This window comes from Pinus tabuliformis, chromosome 6 (genome assembly GCF_031772625.1).
Source record: "Pinus tabuliformis cultivar Carrire ecotype Pingquan chromosome 6, CPIR1, whole genome shotgun sequence".
Lineage (NCBI taxonomy): Eukaryota > Viridiplantae > Streptophyta > Pinopsida > Pinales > Pinaceae > Pinus > Pinus tabuliformis.
The window spans coordinates 266,947,454-266,974,122 of NC_142292.1; the positions used below are offsets into that span (position 1 = coordinate 266,947,454).

General features: G+C 40.9%; 1 protein-coding gene across 1 annotated transcript in view; it reads right to left on the bottom strand.

The window, feature by feature from the left end:
- Positions 1-26,669, bottom strand: part of LOC149258392 (asparagine synthetase [glutamine-hydrolyzing] 2-like) — a 300,044-nt gene that overhangs the window by 232,358 nt on the left and 41,017 nt on the right. Inside the window, exons 3-6 of the mRNA XM_089415256.1 lie at positions 23,124-23,219; positions 22,777-22,918; positions 22,546-22,641; positions 22,054-22,148 (exon numbers count right to left, since the gene is read on the bottom strand). Of these exons, the coding sequence (XP_089271382.1) occupies positions 22,054-22,148; positions 22,546-22,641; positions 22,777-22,918; positions 23,124-23,219 (429 nt within the window). The remainder of the gene's footprint in view (positions 1-22,053; positions 22,149-22,545; positions 22,642-22,776; positions 22,919-23,123; positions 23,220-26,669) is intronic.

Below are 26,669 nucleotides of genomic sequence, written 5' to 3' on the forward strand. Positions count from 1 at the left end.
TATTCTTATCTTGGGTTCCCAGCGCTCAAAGAATATCAGTCCTCCTGCCTACTCTTCTCTTGGATGCCCTACACACCTCAAAGAGTATCAAATGCCAGATCATTACCCAATCCTCCATTCTGTCTTCTCAACTGAACACTAGAATGATGTGTCTATCTCTCCCTCTCAAATAGGGAGGATATATTCCACAAAGGAATGTACTCATTCCTATACAAGGAATGTACCTAAGCTCCCTCTTGGCTTAGGAATTACCAAGTTTCTTCCAAGTAAGAAACTTATTACCAGGCTCCCTCTTAATCAGGGACCTGCAACAGCAATGATGAAAACACCCAGTTGCTCATGAAAGGCTCCTTCCTTTGATGTCATGAATTTCTTCGATGTTGAGGAGTCTTCATCTTTGGGATCTCTTCATTAGGGCATAGATCATCCATCACTTTCATCCACGAGTCATGTCTTCCTTCTGTCAGAAAGTGATCCATTAATCTTCTCATCTAGTCTAGCTTCATGTCATGCTGCTCTCCTTCGGACCATATTTCTTTCAAGGATCTTTCATCCTGCCATATGGTTATCAACTGTGGAAGACATATACTTCCCTTTGGCAGCCCTACATAAGCTCATCAGATATTATTCAATTATAAAAATCACAAGTTACCTTAGTGATGATCTTTCATCATGACATCTTCCTGTAGGCATCGACATCCTTTGTACAAATTGACACATCTCTCTAAAGATATGTATTGTCAAGGGTCTCCATCCTTTCCGGACTTCTATCAAAGTCTACATATCTTCTCAGGAGATTTCCTAGTCAAGTCTTCTTGGTTTCCTTGGATGTTGACTGCCTCTTATCATGGTTGCATATCTTGTGTTCTCTTCCTTTCATCACACATTCTATTCCCAGGAGCTTCCAATCAGAGTTCCTTGATTGTAGTCAACCACCTCATATTTCATATGAGGACATATTATGTTGACTTCATCTTAGTGTGAACCGTGACTTTCGGCAACCTATTATAGGAGGAGATTCCTTTTTCCTTCAATCATGCTTCTCAAGATAGAAGTATTGATCCATGTTACCTGCAACCATACGACATGACATTATAATATTAAACACAAGCATACATACCTCATTTATCTTTAGGTCATCTGAGCTTCTTTCAGCAACTTCCTTGATTGAAGAGTCTTCAACCCCTTGATTTGCTTCATCTCTTATGTCATACCATCCATGAATTCCACAAGTTGGAGTTCTTGATGAAACACTTGCTTCCTCTCTAGATTAATGAACCCTTCGACGAGGATTCCATCAGAGAATCTTGAGGATCTTGCATATCCCCATCTGGCAGATGTTTTTCCTTTTTGACTTGATGCATGACGAGCCTTGTCCTGGATGACTTCTTCCTTTCCTTCAATGTCCAATGAGGTTCCCAAGAGCTATATCCTTCATGTTTGACTTCCATGGATTTTGTTCCCTCTATCCTTCATGATTCCCATGGTAATGTTACAAGCTCTTGTTTCTAATGCTTCCGTGATGTCGTAATGCATCTTATTATTTACCATGGTCATATCCATAACAAAAGATTTAGGAGCTTACAATAAGACTCTTTTGTGAAGGAGGCCATCTCAGACATAGTAGAGATCTGTTACTCCTTCCCTTGATGTTTTTCTTTGGTTTCCTCCATCTTTCCAGTGATATGAGCTTTCTTTCCATAATCTTTCCATAGCATTGAATCTTAGCTATATTGTTCTGTCTTGATTGAGGACCAAACTTCCCTTTCCTTTCTTCAAATGTTTGAATGCTTTAACCTTCAACACTTTGCCCACAACTTGTCCCTTTTCTATCTTGCATAGATACCACAAGTTGTTAAATGAGGTAACTTTCCTATCCTATTAACATTTGTTACCTTGCTTATCAGTTGAAACAGAGGTGTTTATCATTTTTATGAATTCTTCCAAATCTCACAGTTGGGATCTTATGAAGATATTATTTTAACTGTATGTAGATCAAGTCTAAGTGTATGACCTTCTTTACTGCATTTTCAGAGAATATATCTTCTAGCATTTCATATATCTCTTTGATGTTTCCTCTCTTGCTACATAGGGATGAGAGGACCTTTGATTGATTTCATAAGAATCCTATGAGTCCCTTGATCCTTTTCCATGCATTCAAACAATGCTTGACCTTCAGAGACTTTTCCATAGATATCAATGACTTCTCTTTCAGGGACTATATCTATCCTCCTTTCTCATGCAAGGAATTTTGATGACCCAACCAGTTTATAGATTTCCTTGCAAACACGAAGTCATTTAACCAAACTTGATTATAGAATGAAAGATACTTACTTGGCAAGAGAAGATAGAATCTTCACCTTGATCACGTTGAAGATGCACTGATGCTTCCTCCGGGTGATCTTCGAGTTGATGTGATTTTATTGTAGATCCTTGTGGTCATGTTATAATGCTCCTTGTTGGTGTTGAAGATACTTTGACTTGTAGATCCTTGCTTGAGTTGCCTAGCATGAACAACTGAAATCCCTTTTCAAAGATCTCCTTTGAGACCTTCTTGCACTGTCCAACACCAAGCACCGAAACTGCTCCAGACTATAAGTTATTGAGATCACTGTGGTATGACAGAGATTGTAATGACACCAAATGTGTGGCTAGAACTATGGTTATTTCAAGAATGAATAGAGATACTGAATTAGCACCGAGACTGTGAGAGGTACCGAAAACTCTCTTCTTTTGCCCGTGATCCAAGTTCTGAGCACTAGCATCGAGACTTCAATTTGACTGAGATCAAGTATAAGTTATCAAACTGTGGGAGAATGTGATTATACCCGAATTGTAGGTCTGTAATCACCATCCGAAGGTTTCAGAAGGAGTCTGAATCTGAGCCTGAGGTAAACTACCTGAGCCATGAATGATCTGTGGAAGGTACCGGGACTGTGGGTAGTATGACACCTGACTGGAACCCGAGATTGTAGACATATCACCAACCGAGAACTTCAAGTATCTATTCAAGTTGTTCCGCTATATGGCTTATTCTAAATTGTCTCACTTATCTCTCTGGTAAATCTATTCGAAACAGTTCTTCATTTGAGACTGTGTACCATCAAACTGTGATATATGCTGAGGATATATGTTGGTGATTTTATCTCCATTCATATCTATAAATCAATCCTTGAGTGTCACTGTAACCAAACTTAGAAGCCCTTAGTTTGACTGTAACCATACACCTCTGATACCATCTTCAGAATTGGGTAGGGAAAATATTAATTAAATTCTCTTACATGATAACTGCTTGTGTAGCATTTTAACTTATTATCTTTGTTCATCATAATTGCAGTGTTCAGTACATCAAACAGCTATCAAAACAATAACATCGGTGACACATAGTTAGGCTCCAAGCCAGGGCTAAAACCCCGCAAACCTCTTCTTATAGATTCTTCACAAGATGAGTACAAAGACCATGACAAAACCTTGACCTAAACTGCCTCTTCTAGACCAAGACACAGTCACCCTTCTTTCTTGCTCATTCTGCACCATGTAGCACTGATAGCTTGACTTCTCCTTAGCTCTGAGGATATCTCTGTGACTGCTCATCTTTCACTGAACCGAGTCACCTATCCACAATCTGTCTCTCCATCCGAAATTGATCCATTGTCTTGACACCCGAACTAGCAAAGACATTTGATCCACGATTTGTCTCTCCATCTGAATCTTCAGTGACATTGGACTACGCTCCTTCATCGAACCTTCTTCTGCACCCTTATCTGAATTTAGCATTGTAATTGACCTCTGAAAAATCTCAGAGATATTCGAATTCTTGACCGAGATAGCCATCCGAAGAATCCGAACTATCATGACTGTAATGATCACCAAAGTCTTCAGGGATGCCGGAGTTCTGTTTACTGTAATCACTTACCGAAATTACAGAGGATACGAATTTTTGAACTTCTGTTATCCATACGAAATCATCAACCTTCTCACTATGACTGTGATACAAAAATCTCAAAGACAGATCCGAAAACTGTGTCTCTGCGTTTGATCTGAGCTTCCTTTATATAGTGGTTGGGTCATACATTTGAGCTGACCTGAAACTATTGAACCAACATGTCTATATATGCAAGTCGACATGTCACATTTGAGCACATATATATATATATATATATTGGAGCTGACGTGGAGCTTCTTTCTGCACATGTTGAAGCCGACTTAAGGATGATTGTGCTTGTCTATTCTAGAGGACTTTTACAAGTGTAGCAACTCATCATATACATGATTCTGAATTATACATTTATGACAAGATGACAAATCCCTAAAGACATCAAGAAGAAGTCTTTGACCTATAATAAAAACTCCTTGCTCATGAAACCCATGATGCAAGTATTACAAAATATATTTTATTATCTTTGTCTTCCTCATAAATTCATAATTACAAGCCTTTATGAAGACCGAACGTAGTTATATTCTACAACACTCAGTGAGGTTGAAGTGCTAGAGAAATAAGAATTTTCCGTAGAGATTAATTTGCACAGAAGAATCGATTTGCGAGAGGAGGTCAACTTTCCAGAGGGAGGCCGATTTATTTCTCTGCAATGTGAGTTTGCCAGTGAGAGGCCGCACATCTGAGCTAGTTCGAGTAGCCAAAGGGAAGTCGAATTGCTCAGAGGAGACCGAGTTGATTCCTGGAGGTGATATTGACCAGCAGAAGTGAAGAAAAGAATTTTCCGGAGGTTTGCCATCTTACAGCAACCAGTTGCAATAATTTTTTCTAAATAACTTTTATAATAAAACCCTCAACTACACACTGGTTTTCCCTTCGAGGTTTTTCCAACGACATTTGTCCGAAAATACTGGTGTTCATTATTTATGCATGTGCATAATTTTCTCAGTTCCTGTGGTTATTTATTCTCAAGTGCAGTTGCATTTGTGTTTTATTTAGTATTTTACGCAAGTATTTTGAAGTTGACAAATAATCTGAAAAGATAGGAGGATAATAACCTGTAATTGCAATAGTAAATTAAATTTCATAGGATATGCAAGGATTTCCTTATCAATTGTGTCCAGCGTGAATCCCAACCATATCTTGGCTTGTATCTACTAAATCACATACATACACAAACAAATTCAAAGAGAGAGAGAGAGATATTCAATTCATGTAATAACGAAAAACATCGAAGTAATATGACTCATGGGAGAGAAAAGTACCCATACAACAACCTATTGTGTTAAGACGTAAGTTAAAACTAAATAACATTTACATGTCTTCAATTAATTTATCACATGACTTGATAACTTTAGAGCTAGACAACTATTTATGCAATCATCTGATAAACATAAAGATTGCTATGAAATCAACCATTCATCATACACAAAATAGAAATGAGAGATATCAAAAACAATAATTTTATTGACAATGGAGTCATCGAATACATTGACAGCAAACGTCTTTTATTCGGCTAGAAGACAATTGCATGTAAAAAATTTCTGTTTTCCCACCCCGATTTTCAGTTTCACCTTATTTCTCCCATGTAGTTAAATGCTCATTCCCATAGCCATACATTTAACAGACTGAAAAAAAAAAAAAATATTGCTGAAAACACAAATTCTGGAAATTTTCAGAGTGCTGGAAATTGCAGAAATAAAAATCAGCAATTAAAAACAGCCATTAAAACACATTTAAACTCAGTGATTTTTGGTCAACTTGACCCTGGAAAAACCCCCTACAACTCTTGGGGAAAACCAGTTTGAGAGCTCTTCTTTATTTCTGGAAATGCCTTTTTACAGTTAGAAATTTTCAGCAAAAATCAGCAAACAAATTTACAACTTATCTCGATTTCTGAGCCTCACAGCCCACCAGAAATTTCCAAACAGCGACACAATGCTGTACTGCCACTGTACGGACGGTACGGGCGGCTGTACGGACGGTACGGACGGCTGTACGGACGGTACGGGCGGCTGTACGGACGGTACGGACGGCTGTACGGACCTCGATTTTTGTGCAGAAAATCAGCTGCCTCGATTTCTGTGCAAAAACAAATCTGCCTTTTGCTGTTTGCTCAAGAAAAATCTGCCTTTTGCTGTTTGCTCAAGAAAAATCTGCCTTTTACTGCTTGCACATTCAGCTGTAAGGATTTGCTTAAATGCTGCCTTGGTATGTGTGCCAAGCTGCTGCCTCCTTCTCCTCCTTGTCCAGAAATCTCCCTTGCTCTCTTGCTCTCTCTCTCTCAATCTGCTCATGAAAGAATGAATGATCTTTTCCCCCTTTTCCTCCCTTAACCCAACCCTAAATGACTTTTGGGTGATCCCTAAATCCAATGGCTGAAATAGATTTAGATCAATGGCTGAGATTAAATGCTCATTTAAATCTCACTTTCTATTTTTTAATTCACCCCACTTTAATAAAGACCCACTTAGTCATTTATTTCCAAAGTCACTTTTCCTTTCTAATTTTTCATTGACTTTATAAAAGTCACTTTAAAATTAGACTTAGTAACTTTATCACTTAAAGTCACTTTCAAATTAGATTTAACTTTATAAAAAATTATAAAGTTACTTTAGGAGAAAAATTAAATTCTTTTGGACACTTTTCCCTAGGCCAAAGATCAAAGCCTTAGGGAACCACCTGTCCTCCGGTACCAAATTTCAACACTCCCTCTTACCGAGGAAGGTGTTCCTCACCACACCCATCTTGTCTCTGAAGTAGACATGCTTGCCCCGTGGTAAGGCTTTGGTAAGAATATCTGCAACCTGCTCATCAGTGGAAATATACTCAAGCTTCACAGCTCCCTTCTGAACATAGTCTCTGATGAAATGATATTTGATCCCGATATGCTTTGACCTGTCATGAAATACTGGATTCTCCGTGAGTTTAATGCAACTCAGATTATCACAGTAAATCACTGAAGGTCTCAACGGCTGACCAAATAAGCCAAACAACATCTTGCGAAGCCAGATGGCCTCACAACTAGCTAGACTGGCTGCCATATACTCTGCTTCCGCTGAACTCAGTGCTACTGACTGCTGCTTCCGGCTGAACCATGACACTACTGCTGAACCCAACCCAAAACAACACCCTGAAGTGCTCTTCCTATCAGAAGCACAACCTGCCCAATCAGAATCAGTGTATCCTGCCAATCTCACTCCATCTCCCTGCCTGTAGTCCAGACCATAATCCACTGTCCCCTGCAAGTACCGCAAAATGTGTTTTGCAGCCACCCAGTGAACCTTCCTAGGCTCACACATAAACTGACTCATCGTGTTGACTGCAAAACAGATATCTGGTCTAGTGTTGACCAAATACATCAAGGAACCAATCAGCTGCCTGTACAATGTGGGATCCACCAACTCGGAATCCGAAGCATGAAGCTTCTTCCAGTTGGTGATCATCGGTGTCGACATGCGTCTACAATCCTCCATGTGGAATCTGCTAAGGATGTCCACAATATACTTCCCCTGCCCCAGGAAGAAATGCCCCTCCTCCTGCCACACCTCCAAACCCAAAAAGTAATGCATCAAGCCGATGTCCTTCATCTCAAACTCCGCCGCAAGATCTCTCTTGCAGTGCTCTATGAGTCTCTCTGCACCTGTAATGATCAAGTCATCCACATACAGCACCAGAATGAGAGGCTCCTCACCAATCACAATAAAGTAAAGGTTCGGATCTGCCTCACTCTTTGTGAAACCCATCCCCTGCAAGTATGCATCTATCCTGGAGTACCAAGCTCTGGGAGCTTGCTTCAGGCCATAAAGGGCCTTCTTCAATCTGCACACATGGGACTCCTTCCCATGCACCTCAAAGCCCTGTGGCTGCTCAATGTACACCTCCTCCTGTATGAAGCCATTGAGAAATGCGGTCTTCACATCCATCTGGTGGATCTTCCAACCCATCTCTGTTGCTATCGATATAATGGAGCGGATCGAAGTATATCGAGCCACGGGAGAGAAGGTCTCCTCATAATCAACTCCCTCTACCTGGGAGAACCCTCTAGCCACAAACCTCGCTTTGAATTTCTCAATGCTGCCATCTGCAGCATGCTTTACCTTGTAAAGCCATCTGGAGGTAACCACGGATTTGCCCTCAGGCCTCGGCACCACCTCCCAAACATCATTCTTCATGATAGAAGAATACTCCTCCTGCATGGCCTCTCTCCAGACCTGCTGGCTAGCTGCCTCCTCATAGCTAGAAGGCTCAGAGTCAAGGATGCTGGTAACCATCGCCATATAACTACAAAACCTCTCAGGTGGTCTACTCTCTCTGACCGGCCTCTTCGGCTCAGCAACAGATGTGGCATCTCTCAAGGTGTCCTGAAGCCACTTGGGCTTCCTCTTCCCTGAGCATGCTTCTCCCATAGGAGAATGAAACTCCTCCTCCTCATCACCATCAGTAGCCTGAACTCCTGACTGTCTGTCTGCTGTCCTCCTGCCTACACCTGAACCTGTAGAAGCTGAGGTACCGTGTGAACTGTCCATCAGTGGACTCCCTAGTGAACTGCTCAATGAACTGCTCGGAGCACCACCCCTCTGGCTCGGCGAGCCACTGCTCACTGATGGACCTGACATCCTCATAGATGTACCTCCGGATCCTCCTGATCCCTGCCCACTGGATCCCTGCGACTGACTCAACTGCTGCTGAGGGTCTGGCTGATCCAGATACTCTAACTCCCGTGACCTCCTAAAGGCCCTGTCCTCCTCGAACTTCACATCCCGTCTGACAACAACTCTCCTCTGTGCAGGAATGTAAATCCGAAAGGCCTTTGAGGTCTCACTGTAGCCCACAAAGATACCCTTCTCTGCGGTGGGCTCTAGTTTGGTCCTCTTCTCCTTGGGTATATAGGAGTATGTAATGCATCCAAAGATATGAAGATGACCAAGATCAGGCTTCTTCCCAGAGAAAGCCTCCTCCGGAGTCATGTGCCCCAAGGCACGATGCGGACTCCTGTTCTGCAAGTAAACAGCTGTGTTGCAGGCCTCTGCCCACAAGAACAATGGCAACCCCTGATCATGTAACATGGCTTTGGCAGCCCCTATGATGGATCTGTTCTTCCTCTCCGCAACCCCGTTCTGCTGGGGGTTGTAAGGAACAGTGAACTCCCTCCTAATGCCTGCCTCCGCACAATAGTCAACAAACTCTCCAAGGGTGTACTCTCCTCCATTGTCCGACCTCAGGGACTTGATCTTTCGAACTGTCTGAGTCTCCACAAGAGCTCTGAACTCCTGAAACCGCTTGAAGACCTCACTCTTGGTCTTCAAGAAATAAATCCAGGTCCTCCTGGAGTGATCATCAATGAATAAGACATAGTACTCATATCCACTCAAGGAAACATGAGACATCCGACCGCTCACATCGGAATGAATCAAATCAAGTATCCCCGTCGCTCTGCTGTCACTGCTGGGAAAAGGGGATTTGGCAAACTTGCCCATTGCACAACCTCTGCAGGTATCAAAGTGATCAGTACTGAAATCTGGCACACCTGTGGTGATCTCCCGCAATGTCCTCAAGGCTCCATGATACATGTGTCCCATCCTGCGGTGCCAAATCTCACACAGCTCAGAACTGCTAGCTCTGCTGTCGGTACTACTACTCAATGCCAAAAGGGGCTAGAATGCAAACTTGTACACCTTTGCATGGCGTACACCTATCACTCTAGCTGAATCAGCTGGAGTGCCCCTGGGATACATCAACACCTGTCCTCCCCTGAACAGTACCTCATATCCTCTGTCCTCCAAAGCTGAGACGGATATGAGGTTCTTCCTCATCCCTGGCACATAAAGAACATCTGACACTTTCAAGGGAGGTCTGGACTCCCTCTGAAATGTCAGTGTACCCACCCCGACTGCTCTAACAACTCTGTCATCACCGAGTACTACCTCAATATCAGTGCCACTCTCTGAAAGCTCTGAGAAGTACTCCCGGACTCCTGTCATGTGACGTGAAGCCCCACTGTCCACATACCAGATACCTGTAGATGCTCCGCTAATCGAGGGAAAAGCATGCTCCCTCTGAACCTGTGTGGCAGGTGATCCTGCACTAGAGGACTCACATGTAGTGAACGCAAACTCCCGGTCAAAACGACCTGCAAAGTCCTCAATCTTAGCTGAAGCTGCCACGTCCTGGTTCTTCCCCTTCTTCTTCTTCTTCTCCGGACACACAACTGCATAGTGTCCCATCTTCTGACAATTCCAACACTTCACTTTGGAATAGTCCTTCTGTGAGTTACCCTGTTTACCTTTACCTTTGCCTTTGCCTCCACCACCGCTTGTGGAAGCCTGCTTCTTCCCTTTGCCTTTCTTGCCTCCTGCCACCAGTGCTACGTCCTCATCCTGCTCAACTGGCTTGGCTGCCCCAAGCTGTCCTTTCCTGATCTCTGTCTGAATACAATCATCCCAAAACCTCTCCCATGTGGGAAGGGTCTCACGTGCACAAACCCCATCAGCAAAGTTCAACCATGAACGGGGGAGGCCATTCACTGCAATACGCACCAACTCAGTGGATGGAATGGCCTCTCCAATCGCTGCCAACTCATCTCTCACATTGGTAATCTTTGTGAGATATCCAGCTGCACTATCATTCCCCATCTTAATGTTCTTCAGCTTCTCCTTCAGGACCATCTTCCGGTTCTCATTGGTACTCTGGTAAAGATTGGACAATGTTGTCCACATCTCATGGGCATTGCTCTTTCCTCTCACATGAGGAATGCAATGGTCTTTGATTCCGTCTAGAATCAGCCTCTTACCCTTGTTGTTCTTTCTATTATAAGCTGCCAACTGAGTAGCATCAGTAGGCACAACAACAGGGTGCTGTGCTGTATGCACCATGATATCCCAGACTTCTGCCTCCTCAAAGATACTCTGCATTCTCTCCTTCCAAACGCTGTAATTTGTATGCCCATCCAACCTATCCTCCACCCTCAATCCCAATGACATCTTGCTGTCCTAAAACTAAAAAATAGCACTGTTGTGGTAAAGATAAAACTGCTGTTTATGAAAAATCAGCTTGCTGGAATTTTCTGAGTGAAAAAATCAGCAGCTGTATTTTTTTCCTTTTGCTGTCCCAAACTGCCCTTCAGCACTCAAGCTCTGATACCATGTAAAAAATTTCTGTTTTTCCCACCCCGGTTTTCAGTTTCACCTTATTTCTCTCATATAGTTAAATGCCCATTCCCATAGCCATACATTTAACAGACTGATAACAAAAAAAAAAATATATATATATATATATATATTGCTGAAAACACAAATTCTGGAAATTTTTCAGAGTGCTGGAAATTGCAGAAATAAAAATCAGCAATTAAAAACAGCCATTAAAACACATTTAAACTCAGTGATTTTTGGTCAACTTGACCCTGGAAAAACCCCCTACAACTCTTGGGGAAAACCAGTTTGAGAGCTCTTCTTTATTTCTGGAAATGCCTTTTTACAGTGAGAAATTTTCAGCAAAAATCAGCAAACAAATTTACAACTTATCTCGATTTCTGAGCCTCACAGCCCACCAGAAATTTCCAAACAGCAACACAATGTTGTACGGCCACTGTACGGACGGTACGGGCGGCTGTACGGACGGTACGGACAGGCTGTACGGACCTCGATTTTTGTGCAGAAAATCAGCTGCCTCGATTTCTGTGCAAAAACAAATCTGCCTTTTGCTGTTTGCTCAAGAAAAATCTGCCTTTTACTGCTTGCACATTCAGCTGTAAGGATTTGCTTAAATGCTGCCTTGGTATGTGTGCCAAGCTGCTGCCTCCTTCTCCTCCTTGTCCAAAAATCTCCCTAGCTCTCTTGCTCTCTCTCTCTCAATCTGCTCATGAAAGAATGAATGATCTTTTCCCCCTTTTCCTCCCTTAACCCAACCCTAAATGACTTTTGGGTGATCCCTAAATCCAATGGCTGAAATAGATTTAGATCAATGGCTGAGATTAAATGCTCATTTAAATCTCACTTTCTATTTTTTAATTCACCCCACTTTAATAAAGACCCACTTAGTCATTTATTTCCAAAGTCACTTTTCCTTTCTAATTTTTCATTGACTTTATAAAAGTCACTTTAAAATTAGACTTAGTAACTTTATCACTTAAAGTCACTTTCAAATTAGATTTAACTTTATAAAAAATTATAAAGTTACTTTAGGAGAAAAATTAAATTCTTTTGGACACTTTTCCCTAGGCCAAAGATCAAAGCCTTAGGGAACCACCTGTCCTCCGGTACCAAATTTCAACATTGCATAACCTAGTCGTCTTTTCTTGATCACATATGTTGATCTGAAAATCACCCTGTGAGTGACCTCAATTGAAGATTTATCAACAAAAGGTATAACAGACTCATGTGCTGGTGTTTGTGTTCTGTGTTATTGAAACAACGGATCGATCAGATTGCCAATACACAGACATTTTAAATGGAAAGACAACAGAGAAATGCAGTAAGCAACACAAAGACACAAGCAATTTTTAATAAGGAGTTCACCCTATTCTCCAGGGCTACGTCTCCGGTCCAACTTCAGTGGTGGCCTTGTTTTATTGTGTCTTTCAGCAGAGAAATTACAATGCAGGGACTCAGTATGAGTTCTCCTGAAGCATATTTTGCTTGGTAGGGTGGTTCTTGGATTCCCCAAGCCACTCGGAGTACACAGACTCTTATTCTACCTACCAGCTCTGTGACCCTTGGTCTACAGTGGAAAGAGCCAACTGTGATGCTCAATCCAGACAGATTCCTCTATGGGAAGGCTTGAATCTTCAAGCTCTCTAGTGCTCGACGCTGCCTGTGGTCAGCTCGGCCCTCTGTCTCCTCTGCTTGGCTTTACTGCTCTCTGTGCTCAGTCCTCCTCTCAAGGTTCACTATTCACTGTCTCTCTTGGTCGCTTGGACTCTTCGTTCTCTCTCTCCCAATCCTTGTTCACTGTCTTGTTCATGGCTTTAGCCATTCGATCCTCAGCCTGTTCGGTTCCTCTCCCGCCTACGTCGATTCGCCTGCCGCCTGCGTGCTTGGAATTCCCTGTTCAACGTCAGCATGAACGCTCGGGGAGTAGCCACGTGTCTCCATCGGAACTGCGCCAGTCCGCTCATCGATTCGTTGCTTTCTCCACTGTGGCGGTCAACGGATTCCAAATCCCCCTTAAATCACGGCTTAATTCCCTGTCAATTCCGATCTGTCTATCGGACGCAATCTCAGCCGTCCACTCTGGGCTCCTCCAAATCCAACGTCATTCGCACGTCAAGCGCGGTTAACTTGCTCGACCGATAATGCGCGATCACGGCGGTTTTTCTCTCACCTCCGCTGCCACACGTCGATCGCTGAGTGTGATCGCTCCGCTTTCCTCCAAAACCGCTTACCGTTCAAGGGCACCCCCGATCAAACCGCCGGTTTCCAGGTTGTGGGTCCCACCTTCGTACAATGGCGCTTTTCATTTCTCCGCCCATGGTCCTCTGGCTCCCAACGTGACCGAGTGCTTAAGGCTCTCCATTTCGGCCCTGTTTGCCCAACGATGCGTGTTAACGCTAAGCACGCATCGAAAATTAGCTCCTTTTCCCATTCCAGGGCTCCCAGGGGCTTCATCGACCTCTTGTGCAGTCTCCATGGGCCTCATGGCCACTGGTTCAGGGTGTTTTCGATTGTTGTTTTGGATTCTTCAAGGATTTGTTTCGTCCCGATACAGTCATGGTTCTATGATAGTCGTTTATGGATCCGATTTGGATCATATGTTAAACTAATGTGTATTATAAATAAAAATTAAGTGCACTTATGTAACATGCCTTTATTACAATTCATTATGTTAGGCATATGGGCAGTGTTATACTCAAAACACCCCCTCTTCACACTACAATTTTAATTATTAAAGTTTTTAATTGACAACAACATAAAAGAAAAACATTTTCTTAATCAACTTCTCTATTTTGCAGATATAGAATCTTGCAAGTATTATTATCTCATATATCATCACCCTCATAAGGGTAGAATTCTCAAATTCCTAAACCTTATAAATTCTCAAGCCCCGCAATTCCTCAAATTTCCAAACTCCCAAATTATCCTAAGTTCTTGAGTTCCCAAATTCCCAAACTTCCAAAATATTGAAATTCTCAAATTACTTGGACAACAATCCATGCCAAGTTAAACCTTTTTATTCCCTCCTATATCGAATATTCAACCACTCAATACAAGTAATCCCCTCTTCTCATTGTTGCATACGCCAACTTCATATTTAAGCTCGGATGATTCTTCAAATATGACATTTTACACTATCAAGGTTATTCTTTATATTTTGTTATCCTTTGTCTTAGTCTAGACTCTAAAGGGTTCCAAATCGATATCTCAATGTCGAGAAACAAACAAAAAGTGTATAGTTGATGCCCATGTAGCACACTCAAGGTTAAGGTCCTTCAAGCCCAATGTGTAGTTAAGGAAGGAGCTGCCTAATTGTAGAGAGTTCAGCAAGACTAAGGATGGAATGGGAGCCCCCATACTCAAGGTTGAGCTCATTATCTCAATGGAGGCATTTCTCGATTATCTTGGCTTGTATCACCTCCTCTACCTTGACAAACATGGGGGGGGTTGCTCCCTCTTTTGCACCACCTGAACCCAAGAATTAGAACCTTTTTTGTTGTGGTTGTATCTCCTGTTCAAACAGGTTTTACTATGATTTCATCTCCTCTTGCAAGCTTCTAATGTCCAATATTTTAGATTAAACTGGAAGGTTACCCAACCAAGATTTTGAAAGTGCACATTTTCCAAGAGTTTCATTTTCAAAATCAGCAGCTTGAGGATTGCAACTTCTAATGGAGTTTGTTGTTTTCAGTGTCAATAAATTCCATTCTCTATAGTGGAATCCTTTTATCTATGTTGTCCAATATGGGAAATCCATCTCCAAGGCCTTGCTAGTAGTTTGTGGATTGATTCTTTATTTTTTATTTTTTTTTGTTGCAACTAAATTCAGCCTCTATTTCAAATGTTCCAATTTGTCTATAATTGGAGACTAGATGGAGGTAAGCAAGAGCTAGAGATGGGGTTATGTTAGGGGCAAACAAAGATGATGAGGGTGGTATATGACGAAAGTGGATGGTGGTAAGAATCGGGGGTTGAAGTTAGTGACTCTGAAGAAAAAGAAAGAGTTAGGGAGGATGGATATGATATGATGGGGAGTGTTGATTTTTGGTGGATATGGTCGGTATTCAAGTCAGCCAAATTAAAAGAAAGAAAATTATTAATTTTGAGCTCATGTAGGCTGCAAAGAGACAGGTCAACCCCACCAGATGAATGGGTGTGACTGTTGGTCAAGACCCACTCGATTTGACCACTATATATTGGCATTCGACCTCCTTCATTTGGCATCAATTCAGATCATAAGATACACATTTGTTTTCAGTTCACACATGAAAAGGAGAAGGAAAGGAAGACCTAAGTTTGACCGAGCTCATTTGAGAGTCCATTGACCAGCATTGACCTATTCCGTTTGACCAAGTTTTGAGGCAGTTTGCCCAAGACTTTCTATGCAGTTTGACCAAAATTTGTTGAGAAAAATAGTACCAAGGAAGTGTTTCCTAGGCATTTATCCTTTTGGCCTAGAAAAGACACATTAATAACATTTTTGTCATGTGGCATTATGTGTTATATTAAATTCATGGGGTAAAGTCACTTTATGTTTTAAATGGGACTTTAGAGAGAAAAGGTACAAAGTGACTTTTAATATTAAAGTGACTTATATTTTAAAAGTCACTTTATGAGAGAAAAAGTGCACATGGTACAAAATATTAAAAAGGTGACTAGGAGTTCTTTAAGTGAGGGGGGCAACCTAAGAAAATGGGTCAAGTGGGGTACTTGATCTCAACCATTGATCTCATGGGCTGAGATTTAATCTCAGCCCTTGATCATTAGGTTTAGGATTTCCCCCTCTAAGAGAAGATAAAAAGGAAAAGGAAAGGGTTTTTGCATTCATTCTCATGAGAGTCATTGAGAAGAGAGCAAAGGAGAGAAGGGAGATGAGTTTGCAGAACAAGGAAGAAGACCACAACAATTCAAAGATCTTGGAGGCTGAGTTCAAGCCAAGAAGGGAACTCAAAGTTTAAAGAGGCAGTCACATTCATTGCTGCACACAGGCCGAGGGTCTTTTCTGAGCCAAGTCTAGTTACATCTCAATTTGGGCCAGCTTTCTAGCAGCACATACATTTCTCAGTCAGCCTAAACACATTTTTGTGGCTGCCAGCGAGATTCTCGGGCCAGTTCAGAGAGAGTGAATCAGCGATAATTTCAGGCCTATTCGAAGAATGTATCAGTGAGATTTTGGAGTTGTTTAGAGAGCGTATCATCTCACATTCCTGGGAGGTAACAGCCAATAAAATCCTTTGTATATGTCGCAATACAAGCTCGAGTTTCATGGAAAATTGTGACTGTCAAGTGGCTTAATTTCCTATGCACAAGGAATTGTCAAGAGGCGGAAATTTTCGATGGGGGAGAGCTAACTCTGTGTAGGAATTATCAGTCCAGAATTCAATTGAAAAAGGACCTCAGAGACACTCCTAAAGGGAAGAGCAGATCTATGAGAGATCTGAAATTTTCTTATTGGTTCCTGTGCACAAGGAATTGTCAAGAGGCGGAAATTTTTGATGGGGAAGAGCTAACTCTGTGTAGGAATTATCAGTCCAGAATTCAATTGAAAAAGGACCTCAGAGACACTCCTAAAGGGAAGAGCAGATCTATGAGAGATCTGAAATTTTCTTATTGGTTGGAGAGTCATGGCGACTGATATAAGGGTGGAGGACAGATTGGCAGGGGCAAATAACTTTGGCCCTTGGAAGGAGAGGATGATGTTTTTGTTTGAGGAGTTGGAGGCATGGGACATTTTGGAGAATGTCGTGCAACCTCATACAGAACCTGCTCAATTGACTGACTTGAACAAGAAGAATGTAAAAGCGAAGAGAATCATTCTTGATGCCATCAAAAACCACCTATTTCTTCATGTGACCGTGACGAGGTTTGTCTACGAGATGTGGCAGTCCCTAGTCACACTACACCAAAGCTCCAATGAGAACAAGAAGATGGTGTTGAGGCAGAAGCTAAGAAGAACCAAGATGACCAAGACCAACATAGTGACCTCATACCTCACCAAGATCTCTCAGATGAGAGATGAGTTGGTTGCAGTGGGAGAGGCTATCCCCAAGGACCAGTTGGTTAAGATTGCACTAGATGGTTTCACCTAGCAGTGGGATGGATTCATACATGGCATTGTGGCCAGAGAGCATTTTCCAGACTGGAGGAGGTTGTGGGATGATTTCATCCAGGAGGAGACCAAGAGGAGTGCCAAGAGTGGAGACAGAGTGGTGGGAGAGATGAGGAGGAGAATGTTGCCCTTGCGATTAAGAGCAAGAAGAAGAAGCAGGGGTCCACCAGTGGGGTCGCGCAACAAAAGGAGAAAGAGAAGTTCGAGAAGGACATGAGCAAAGTGAGATGCTTTGCTTGTGGGGAGATGGGTCACTATGCTTCTAAGTGTCCCGAGAAGAAGGAGAAGAAGAAGAAAGATGTGGCAGCGTCACAACCGAGGTGGAAGAGTTTGCCTCGAGGTTTGATACAAAGTTTGCATTGGTGTTGAGCTTAGCCACTAGTGTTATATCCACGAATGGTTGGCTTATAGACAGTGAAGTATCTAGCCATATGATTGGAGTGAGGGAGCACTTTACGAGTCTTACAGAGGGTTTAGACTTGGAGGTGGTGCTTGGAGATGACACTAGGGTCAGAGCAGCAAGAGTGGGGAATGTATCCTTTCAAAGGGAGTCATTGCCACCTCTAAATGTGACGGAGGTCCTTTATGTACTGGGGCTGAGGAGGAACCTCATATCGGTTTCCTGTATTGAGGACAAGGGATATGTTGTGGTGTTCCGAGATGAACAAGTGTTGTTATATCCTGCGGTATCTAGCATAGCATCTACTAGAGTGATTGGTGTCCGTGAGGGGATACTTTACAGGTTCAAGTTTCAGCTTGCTAGGACCGAGAGGAGGTCACAAGAACGTGATTGTGTAGAGCAGCAGGCTCCTGGGCAGGGGAGCACACTACAGGTTTCGGGATCTACTAGTACAAGTTTACAAAGGTCAGGAGGATTACTGGCTTCTGGGGTGACAAGTTCACAAAGTGCAGGATATCTGAGTGCTGGATCTCTAAGTGCAAAATCACTACAAGCCACAGGGGCATCTTCATCAAGGCCACAAGTGTCAGAGGATGGAGATGAGCCTCCCACACTTGTGCGGAAGACTTCTTTAGGGAGGAGGAAGTCGAGAAGGATTTATGGTACCTTGAAGGAAGCACATGAGTTGATGAGGGAGAGTAGACCACCAAAGAGGTTCGATGGCGATATGGCAAGAGTAGTGGGTGACAGGATGGTACCAAAGGGTGAGCATATCCACTTCAAAGATAAAGATGGAGTGGTGGGAAACAACTTCCTCAGTAAGAAGGAGTGTTAAGAAAAATGGTACCAGGGAAGTGTTTCCTAGGCATTTATCCTTTTGGCCTAGGAAGACACATTAATGACCTTTTATCATGTGACATTATGTGTTATATTAATGTCATGGGTTAAAGTCACTTTGTGAGGTGGTACATGTGCTAGGCACCTTTTATTTAAGTCACTTTATGTTTTAAATGTGACTTTAGGGAGAAAATGTAAAAAGTGACTTCTATATTTTAAAAGTCACTTTATGAGAGAAAAAACACACATGGTACAAAACATTGAAAAGGTGACTAGAAGTTCTTTAAGTGGGGGAAAACATGAGAAAGGGGATCAAGTGGGGGACTTGATCTCATTGGTTGAGATATAATCTCAGCCCTTGATCATTATATTTAGGTTTTCCCTCTCTAAGAGAACACAAAAAGGAAAAGGAAAGGCTTTTTGCATTCATTCTCATGAGAGCAATTGAAAAGAGAGCAAAGGAGAGAAGGGAGGCAAGTTTGCAGAACAAGGAAGAAGACCACAGCAGTTCAAATCTCTTGGAGACTGAGTTCAAGCCAAGAAGGGAGCTCAAAGTTTAAGGAGGCAGTCACATTCATTGTTGCACACAGGTCCAAGGTCTTTTCTGAGCCAGTCCAGTTACATCTCAGCTTGGGCCAGCGTTCTAGCAACTCGTACATTTCTCCGTCAGCCTACATGCATTTCTGTGGCTGTCAACGAGATTCTCAAGCCAGTTCAGAGAGTGAATCAGTGACAATCTCGGGCCTGTTCAAAGAATGTATCAGTGAGAATTTGGATCTGTTTAGAAAGCGTATCAGCTCACATTCCTGGGAGGTAACAGCCAGTAAAAGTCTGTGCATATATGCTACAATACAAGCCCATGTTTCAGGGAAAATTGTGACTCTCAAGTGGCTTAATTTCCTGTGCATAAGGAACTGTCAAGAGGCCAAAATTTCGCTGGAGCAGAGCTGATTGTGTGTAAGAATTATTAGTACAGAATTCAGTTGAAAAAGGGTCTCAGAGATACTCTTAAAGGGAAGAGATATGTTGTCTTTTCTCTGTGTACAAATTTATCTAAGCAGCAATAAAATCCTTCCTTAGAACTGGTTTTCCCCTTGTGGGTTTTTCCAGGGTCATTAGACCAAAACGATTGTCTTTATTTTCTGAGTGTGTAAGCTTGCAATTAGTTCTTGTATCAGTTGGTGAAGAGAACAGAGTAGTATAGTTCTTTGTTTCAAGTCAAATGCAAAATTAATGTATATATCAGTAATATGTTTATGATGGGTTTTGGGCATTAAAGCATGCAAAAACTTGAACTGGGTAGGCTGCATAAGCATATTTTTCTACAAAATTCAGAGCAGACTGTTTGACCAAAATTCGGACCTATTTGACTGAGTTTATCTGAGGAAGTTTGACCACGCTTTGACTGGAGAGTTTGACCAAATTTCTAAGGCAGCTGACCGAGCTTCCGGACAGCAGCTGGAGGCCAAAATTTGGCCTGTTGACTCATGGTTGACCGGATTTGTGGGCAAGCTGCAGAGGCCGAATTTAGGCCAGTTTGACCTGCACTGAATTCTGTGGTCTGTTTGACCAAGTTTGACTGGAAATATCAGATTGTACTTTTGTTGAATTGAACAATATCTCCTAGAAAAGATTGTTGGGTTTTCTCCCGAGTTTGGTTTCCCAGGGGAAAAAAATGTGTCTCTTTGTGTGCTTGGCTGTCTCTTTATGATCCTACCGTCATTATTGCATTACTGTTGAGATTTTCTATGTATAATTGCTAATGATTTATGTGACATAAAACAACTGGTTTAAGAAATCATTGGAAAGTAATTATCAGTTTAGAAGATCAGATTTCTCCTGGAAAATAAACAGGGAGGAGAATGTGAAAGATGACAGCAAAGAGGGAGTGCATCAAGTAGGCTGTCAACAGGGAGGTTTTCAAGGTCGTAAAAGGTGGTGGAAGACAAAGGGGTGGGAAATGTCAACATCGAAGAAGCTAGGGAAAACACGGAGGGAGGAGAATGGAATGAGGGTTCGACCCGAAGCACAACAGGGAAGAGAATGGACTGAGGGTTGACCAAAAGCACGAGAGGGAGGAGAAAAGGAATCAAAACCAAGATGAAAGGGAATCAGCATCATCATGATCAATCAAAAACAACTATGCGCAGGTGAAAGAATAAGATCTCATTAGGAGGGCTACAATGCCATCATTGTTGGGGCACACTTTGAAACTTAAGGTTGACGCACCATACCTCCAACAACTTGGGGTCAAGACACTACAATGGCAACAGCTCGAGGACACTATAGCAGCAACAACTCGATTTGAGGTGTTGCAAGAGGAAAATTATCTTTCTTAGAGTGAATATGCGTTCATCCATTTAGTGACGATTAACAAACAACACAACAAAGAGGCAAAGGAGCTAGAACATGTTCATTCAAACCTCCATCTTTTATCACGAGCAAAACATGAATTGAAGTCAGGCAACTATTAGGTGTGCTATTGTTTGGGATTCATGGACAACAACAATGATGTGTTGCCACTTGATATCATTGAGGATGATATATAGGACATCTGAAGTAGACGTTGATCTTTGTCATGGGTAAAGGGGTAGTGTAGTAGAAGTTAGAACTAATGAAGGTTCAAGTTTTTTGTAGATATCTTGAATATGTGGCACCTAGACATGGCATAAGATTAGCCTTTTGGACGATGATGTTCCTTATTAATAGCCATGTTAACTTCTAATGTTTTTATAATAGACTATATTTTAGCTATTGTAGCGTATTTATCATGTATGAAAATTCTAAAAATTTTGAAATTTTTACAATGGCGTACATTAATGATTTAATTTTATCTGCAAACATGATGCACTAGATAGATTTAAAGTCTAAATTTTAATTTCATCAATCATGTCTATTTTTGTGTCCAAAAGAGGTGATATGGGGAAAAAATACAAAAATTCTGTAATTTACATATGAAAAAAAGCAATATGTAATTTTTAGGTTTTTTCTATATATAATATAAAAATAAGGTGTCATCTTTTATTTTCTGCGATCTTCTCAACCCCATTTCGCATCATCTTGTCATTATCATGATGTTTCCTATTTTGTGCTTTTGGTAACTTAGATAAGACGCATATGTTTTCTGATGTAACATAAGATGCCATTTCCATCCATCCATATATACACACTTACATATAGGTACATCTTAGTCAAGGCAAGCTTGCTTACATGGTATCGAATATGCTTCAAACCAATGGTATAGGATAGCCAACCTACTTTGTTTAGTATTCAATGCAACTACGAACATATGATATGAGATTCTCCCACGCAAGCTTGTGGCTTCAAAGGACTCCATTCATTTCTATCATATATAAGTAATCTAGAGCAAACTCAAATAATATCATGTCAAAAATTTCTAACCTATCTGACAACCTTTAAATGGAAGGTCACAAAAAGTGAAAGAGTAAGTTGGACTTGATTGCAAATAGAAAATAATAAATAAATTTGAACATGGATATTTAGAATAAATCAACTATTAAGAGAAGATTAAATAAATTTAATGGAACTTGAAGTTTCGAATTAAAGAATATACAAGTCTCCCATAAGCATAACAAGTACAAAAATATCTGCAGTATACCTGCTCAAATGCTTTTCGCAAAACCAAGGGATCATATGGGGTTGAGGGAATGTCCTCGGAGTACCAAGGTGGGTTGTACCACCTTTTGTAGCCTCCTGCAAGAATTATTCAGACAATATATTAAAACCAGATTTTGAACAAAGACATAACATCTGATAGAAGACACTATATAAATGATTCAAGTTACACAACATGTCCTTTAAAACACCGTACAGGCCTTCAATTTTTCTTATGTGAGTCGTATTGTATACTCCAACAGGCTATTAGCATGTGAGTTAATAGAAATAAGTAACTAAAGTAGAACTTTCTCCCTGTCTTTGGACGTATTTGATCCATCTTGATTTCATCACCACCTTGCAAATTGATAAAATTTTGATCCACACTTTGATGCATCGTGGGAAGCAAAAGAAAGTTTTCCAAATGTCACCAGACAGATGATTGAATATTAGATAATGTTAAAAGCATTATCCAAACAGCAGTGTCTGAAAGTACCTAATTTACTGGAGTATAAGTGTCCAGGAGGAAAGCACTCAAAGCGCTCACAGTCATCATTCAAAGCTTTCATTTCAGATGCAAACCATATTGATCCTGCAAATGAGAAAAAAAAGGTAAATAGAAGTGCTGTTTAATATAAATTAGTCTCTGAAAACCATATCAAAATTTACCATAAATCTTCAATCCAAAAATCGCAGAGAACTGATTAAATAACTTCTAATAACACACCATCAATGCCCCAGCCCGTGTAAAGGGGTGTGATGCCAATTGCATCTCGAGCAGCAATAAAACTATTGTCACGGGTGTCCAGAAGAACAAAAGAGAACATTCCATCCAACATGTTGACAAAGTCCTCCCCATATGCTTCATACTATCAAGATACCAAAATCAAACAAGCAGATGTCATCAAGATGCTTACATATACTCGGTTACAAGCTAAAGACTGTGACATTACACTTTTCTTTAACTCCGACATTTTGGACTTTGACTCACAACACAGTTGGAGAAAAAGGCCTTCATTCAAAGGTCTCCCATTGTAACCAACTGACAGATATTACAAGTAGAACTGTACTTACAAGATGGGCAATAACTTCACAGTCACTCCTAGTCCTGAACTTGTGAGATCCGAGTTTTGTCCTTAAATCCTCGTGATTGTAAATCTCTCCATTCACCTTTAAAAATAGCAAAAATCCACATAGTTACCATAAATCCCTTTACTCCCTAGAAATTATGTTGGAAGAAAACCTACAGAATAAAATGTGTAACAAAATTCATTTCTATTGTAAACATCTCAACATAAGTCTGACTCTAAACAGTAAATACAATATGCATACATTTCAATGTTTTTAAAAGCTACATAGTAATAATAAGACATCTATCAAAATTTAAAACGTTCTAAACTCTAGAGTTTGTACAAAGGAGAAATAAAGACACAAGTAAAAGAAGATACATATTGATCCCTGTGGACTGTTGCATAACCAAAAGGTACACAGCTGCATGATTTAAGATATGTCTTTGTTGAACTTTTAATGCCAGATCTGATTTATTTTCCTCACAATTATTTATATCTGAAATCTATACTCAAATTAATTCTGAAACTGTGAAAATAAATATACTGGTGTTCCCAACTTTCAGAAATAAAATATGCAATTAAAATTAGATAGGAAATCACCACAAGACAGCAGAAATTCTGTCCAATAAATCTCCCTTCACTTTCTATTATATATGGAAATTTTAGGGCCTAGACCCACAGAAAAATTATATAGAAAATACAATAATATTAGAACCTACAATTTGGCCCTGAGATTTTCGGCCCCTGAAAGATGGGTTCTCTGGAAGATGAATTGGCCCTAGCAGATCTTGGCCTGTACCTGCAAGAATTCAGCCCTCCTCGCCATAAAGCCTGCACACTGGAATTCTCATCCTGTTCATGGAAACTCAACCTCCAAATCTCAGCCCACCTGCCAGAAATGTCAGCCCTCTCTTGCAGTCTCTGCCTGCTCAGGTTTTACATCTGCTCTCTCTCCTCCAAGTCTCGGCCCCACTCAAGATTCTCAGCCCTCACACAAATTCTTCTTCCAAAAATCCGCTGCACACTTTTGTTCTTTCTCCTTAGTCACTCAAGCCTCTCACTCATGAGAAAATCACTTCATCAAAATAATGTGTCTCCATGCTATTAAAATTTCTCGAACCCAGCACCCGGTTTTCAGTTCCCAGCAATTATTAACTGAACGAATACACGCTAAGTTCCTAACCAAAAATATTTAGCAAAAGCAAAATTATTCAATCTGAATCACATACACATAAACAGGTTTCTTCCCAATCAGAAGTGCTTCATTAATAAATTAATCACAGAACTTACTTGGCTTTTGTCCTGGAATAATGGCCCAACTGACAAAATACAGATTACAAAACTGGTCACCGGCCTCTCTACACTCTCTCAGACCCAGCACACACTCACTGAGAAGCCTCTCTCAATCTTGTGTTGTTGTTATGTCTTAGCCTCAACACTTAGGCTCAATTTATAACTTTCATAAGCTAAGATTGAAAACCAAAATTAGCTCGTCAAATTAACTGAAGATAAGTGACTTAACTTTAGTTAACTTTCCTAAATTCAAGTACAAGTCATAAATTTAGATTGCTTTACATGCACATCTCATGCATGTCGCATGCAACACATCCGTGTGCGTGTAACTCACTTGCATACTCTACATGTCACATGCAAACTCCTAAAGAGGCAAATCAAGGTCCTTCCAATCAAGAGTCAAGACACAAGGCTAGAAGTACTTCCGAGCTAAAAACTCAACACACCCTCTCCCTTACGTTCTCATTATACTTTCCTTTGAGCCAAATCCCTAATCTCCAAAGTGATAGAGGGCTAAGAGTAAATCCTAACCCACTTAGATCAATGTTGGAGATTAGATCTCAGTCACTTAAATAATTAGATTGTTTACCTTGCTTTATATGGTCTTAACTTCGAGAAGACTTGATCTTTCTTCTTCATGAAAAAGATCCATGTCTTTCTCGAGTGGTCATCAATAAAGGTGGCATAATATTTGTATCCCATCAGGGATGGAGAGGAATATGATTTGCATAGATCCAAGTGTACCAGCTCCAAGATGCTCTTGACTCTGTTGTCTCTACTGGAAAATGATGTCATGGCATACTTGCCAAGTGTGCACCCCTTGCACGGGTCATGCTAATTTGCACTCTACTATGGTAACCCTGTAGCAATCTCCCTCAAAATCTTTAGTGCTCCATGGTGTAAGTGACCCATACACCTGTGCCAAAGCTCCCCAAGGTCACATCTCCACGCACTGATCTTTCTGCTACTCAAGGCTATGACTATCTCAAATTGTAGCCTGTAGAGGTTCTTCACCCTAACTCCAATCTGCTTAACTGCTCCGGAGTTGAGAGGCTTGAAGAAGGCCTTCCCTCCGCTGAAGATAACCTCATACCCTTTGCTCTCCAAGTTTGAGACTAAAACTAGGTTTTTCTTCAACCCTAGGACATAGATGACATCTCTAAGGTAGAGAGGTTTTCCGGATTCCCTCTCAAACTTGACTATACCCACGCCCTATGCTAGGTACCTGCCATCATCTCCCATCTCTACATGAAACTGCATATCCTTCTCTCTTAATTGGTTGAAATAACCCTTGTCCCTAGTCATATGAAAGGATGATCCACTATCAATATACCACATGTTACTAGCCACTAAGTTTGCCATGCAAGCTATCTCCTCCACCTTTGTTGATGTTGCCACGCAATCTTTCTTGGATTCCTTCTTCTTGTTTGGACACTTGATGGAATAGTGCCCAAACTGATGACAAGAGAACCACTTCACTTTGCCAAGATCTTTCTTCTTCTTACCTCCTGTTACACTCAAATTGTCAAAGTTCTAGGGAAGCGAAAGTACAAACTTTTTTCAGCAAGGATCGGATCACATATTAGCAGTCCATGTGTCATGGTCATCCCATTCCGCAAGTTATATATCGTAAATGATCTTAGTAAAATCTTGAGTCTATGTAACAACCTAGGTAAGCCTATAATTTGATGATGAATTCCATCCTAGGAGGTTTTTTAACTTCACTGATTACCTGTGTTTTTCGACACAGCTAATCAGAAGAATTTTATCCCTCCAGCTTAAACCCCTAAATCTAGGGTGAAATTTATTGTCAGATTATTAAGTGAGTCCTAGTGTTTTAGTCGAGTTTGATGTAAAAGTGGTTTGGGAATAATTTAAGCTAATTGGCTAAATTATTTTATTACAAATCACTTGGTTTACTAGATCATATTGTGTCGCAGATGGGTTATGTGTCTTGAGGGTCTAAGACAAATGTGCATTCTCTCTTTGAGTCTTGTAAATGAAAAATCATATGTATTAGAGAGTTCAAAAAATAATTAATCCCCTCATGTGTAAATTAATTAATTTTTCTGGCAAAATTAAATTAAATCTTAAGCCAAAAAATTAATTAATTAGAGTCAAGTTAAAATGTCTTAGGAAAATAAATTCTCCGAATGGAAAAATTCGTGGGTCTTAAAAAAGTAAAATTTTAAAAGTCCTCCACCAAGGCAATATTGTCTTTTTCAAGAAAATTTGGACCCTTGGATCTTGGTGGTTA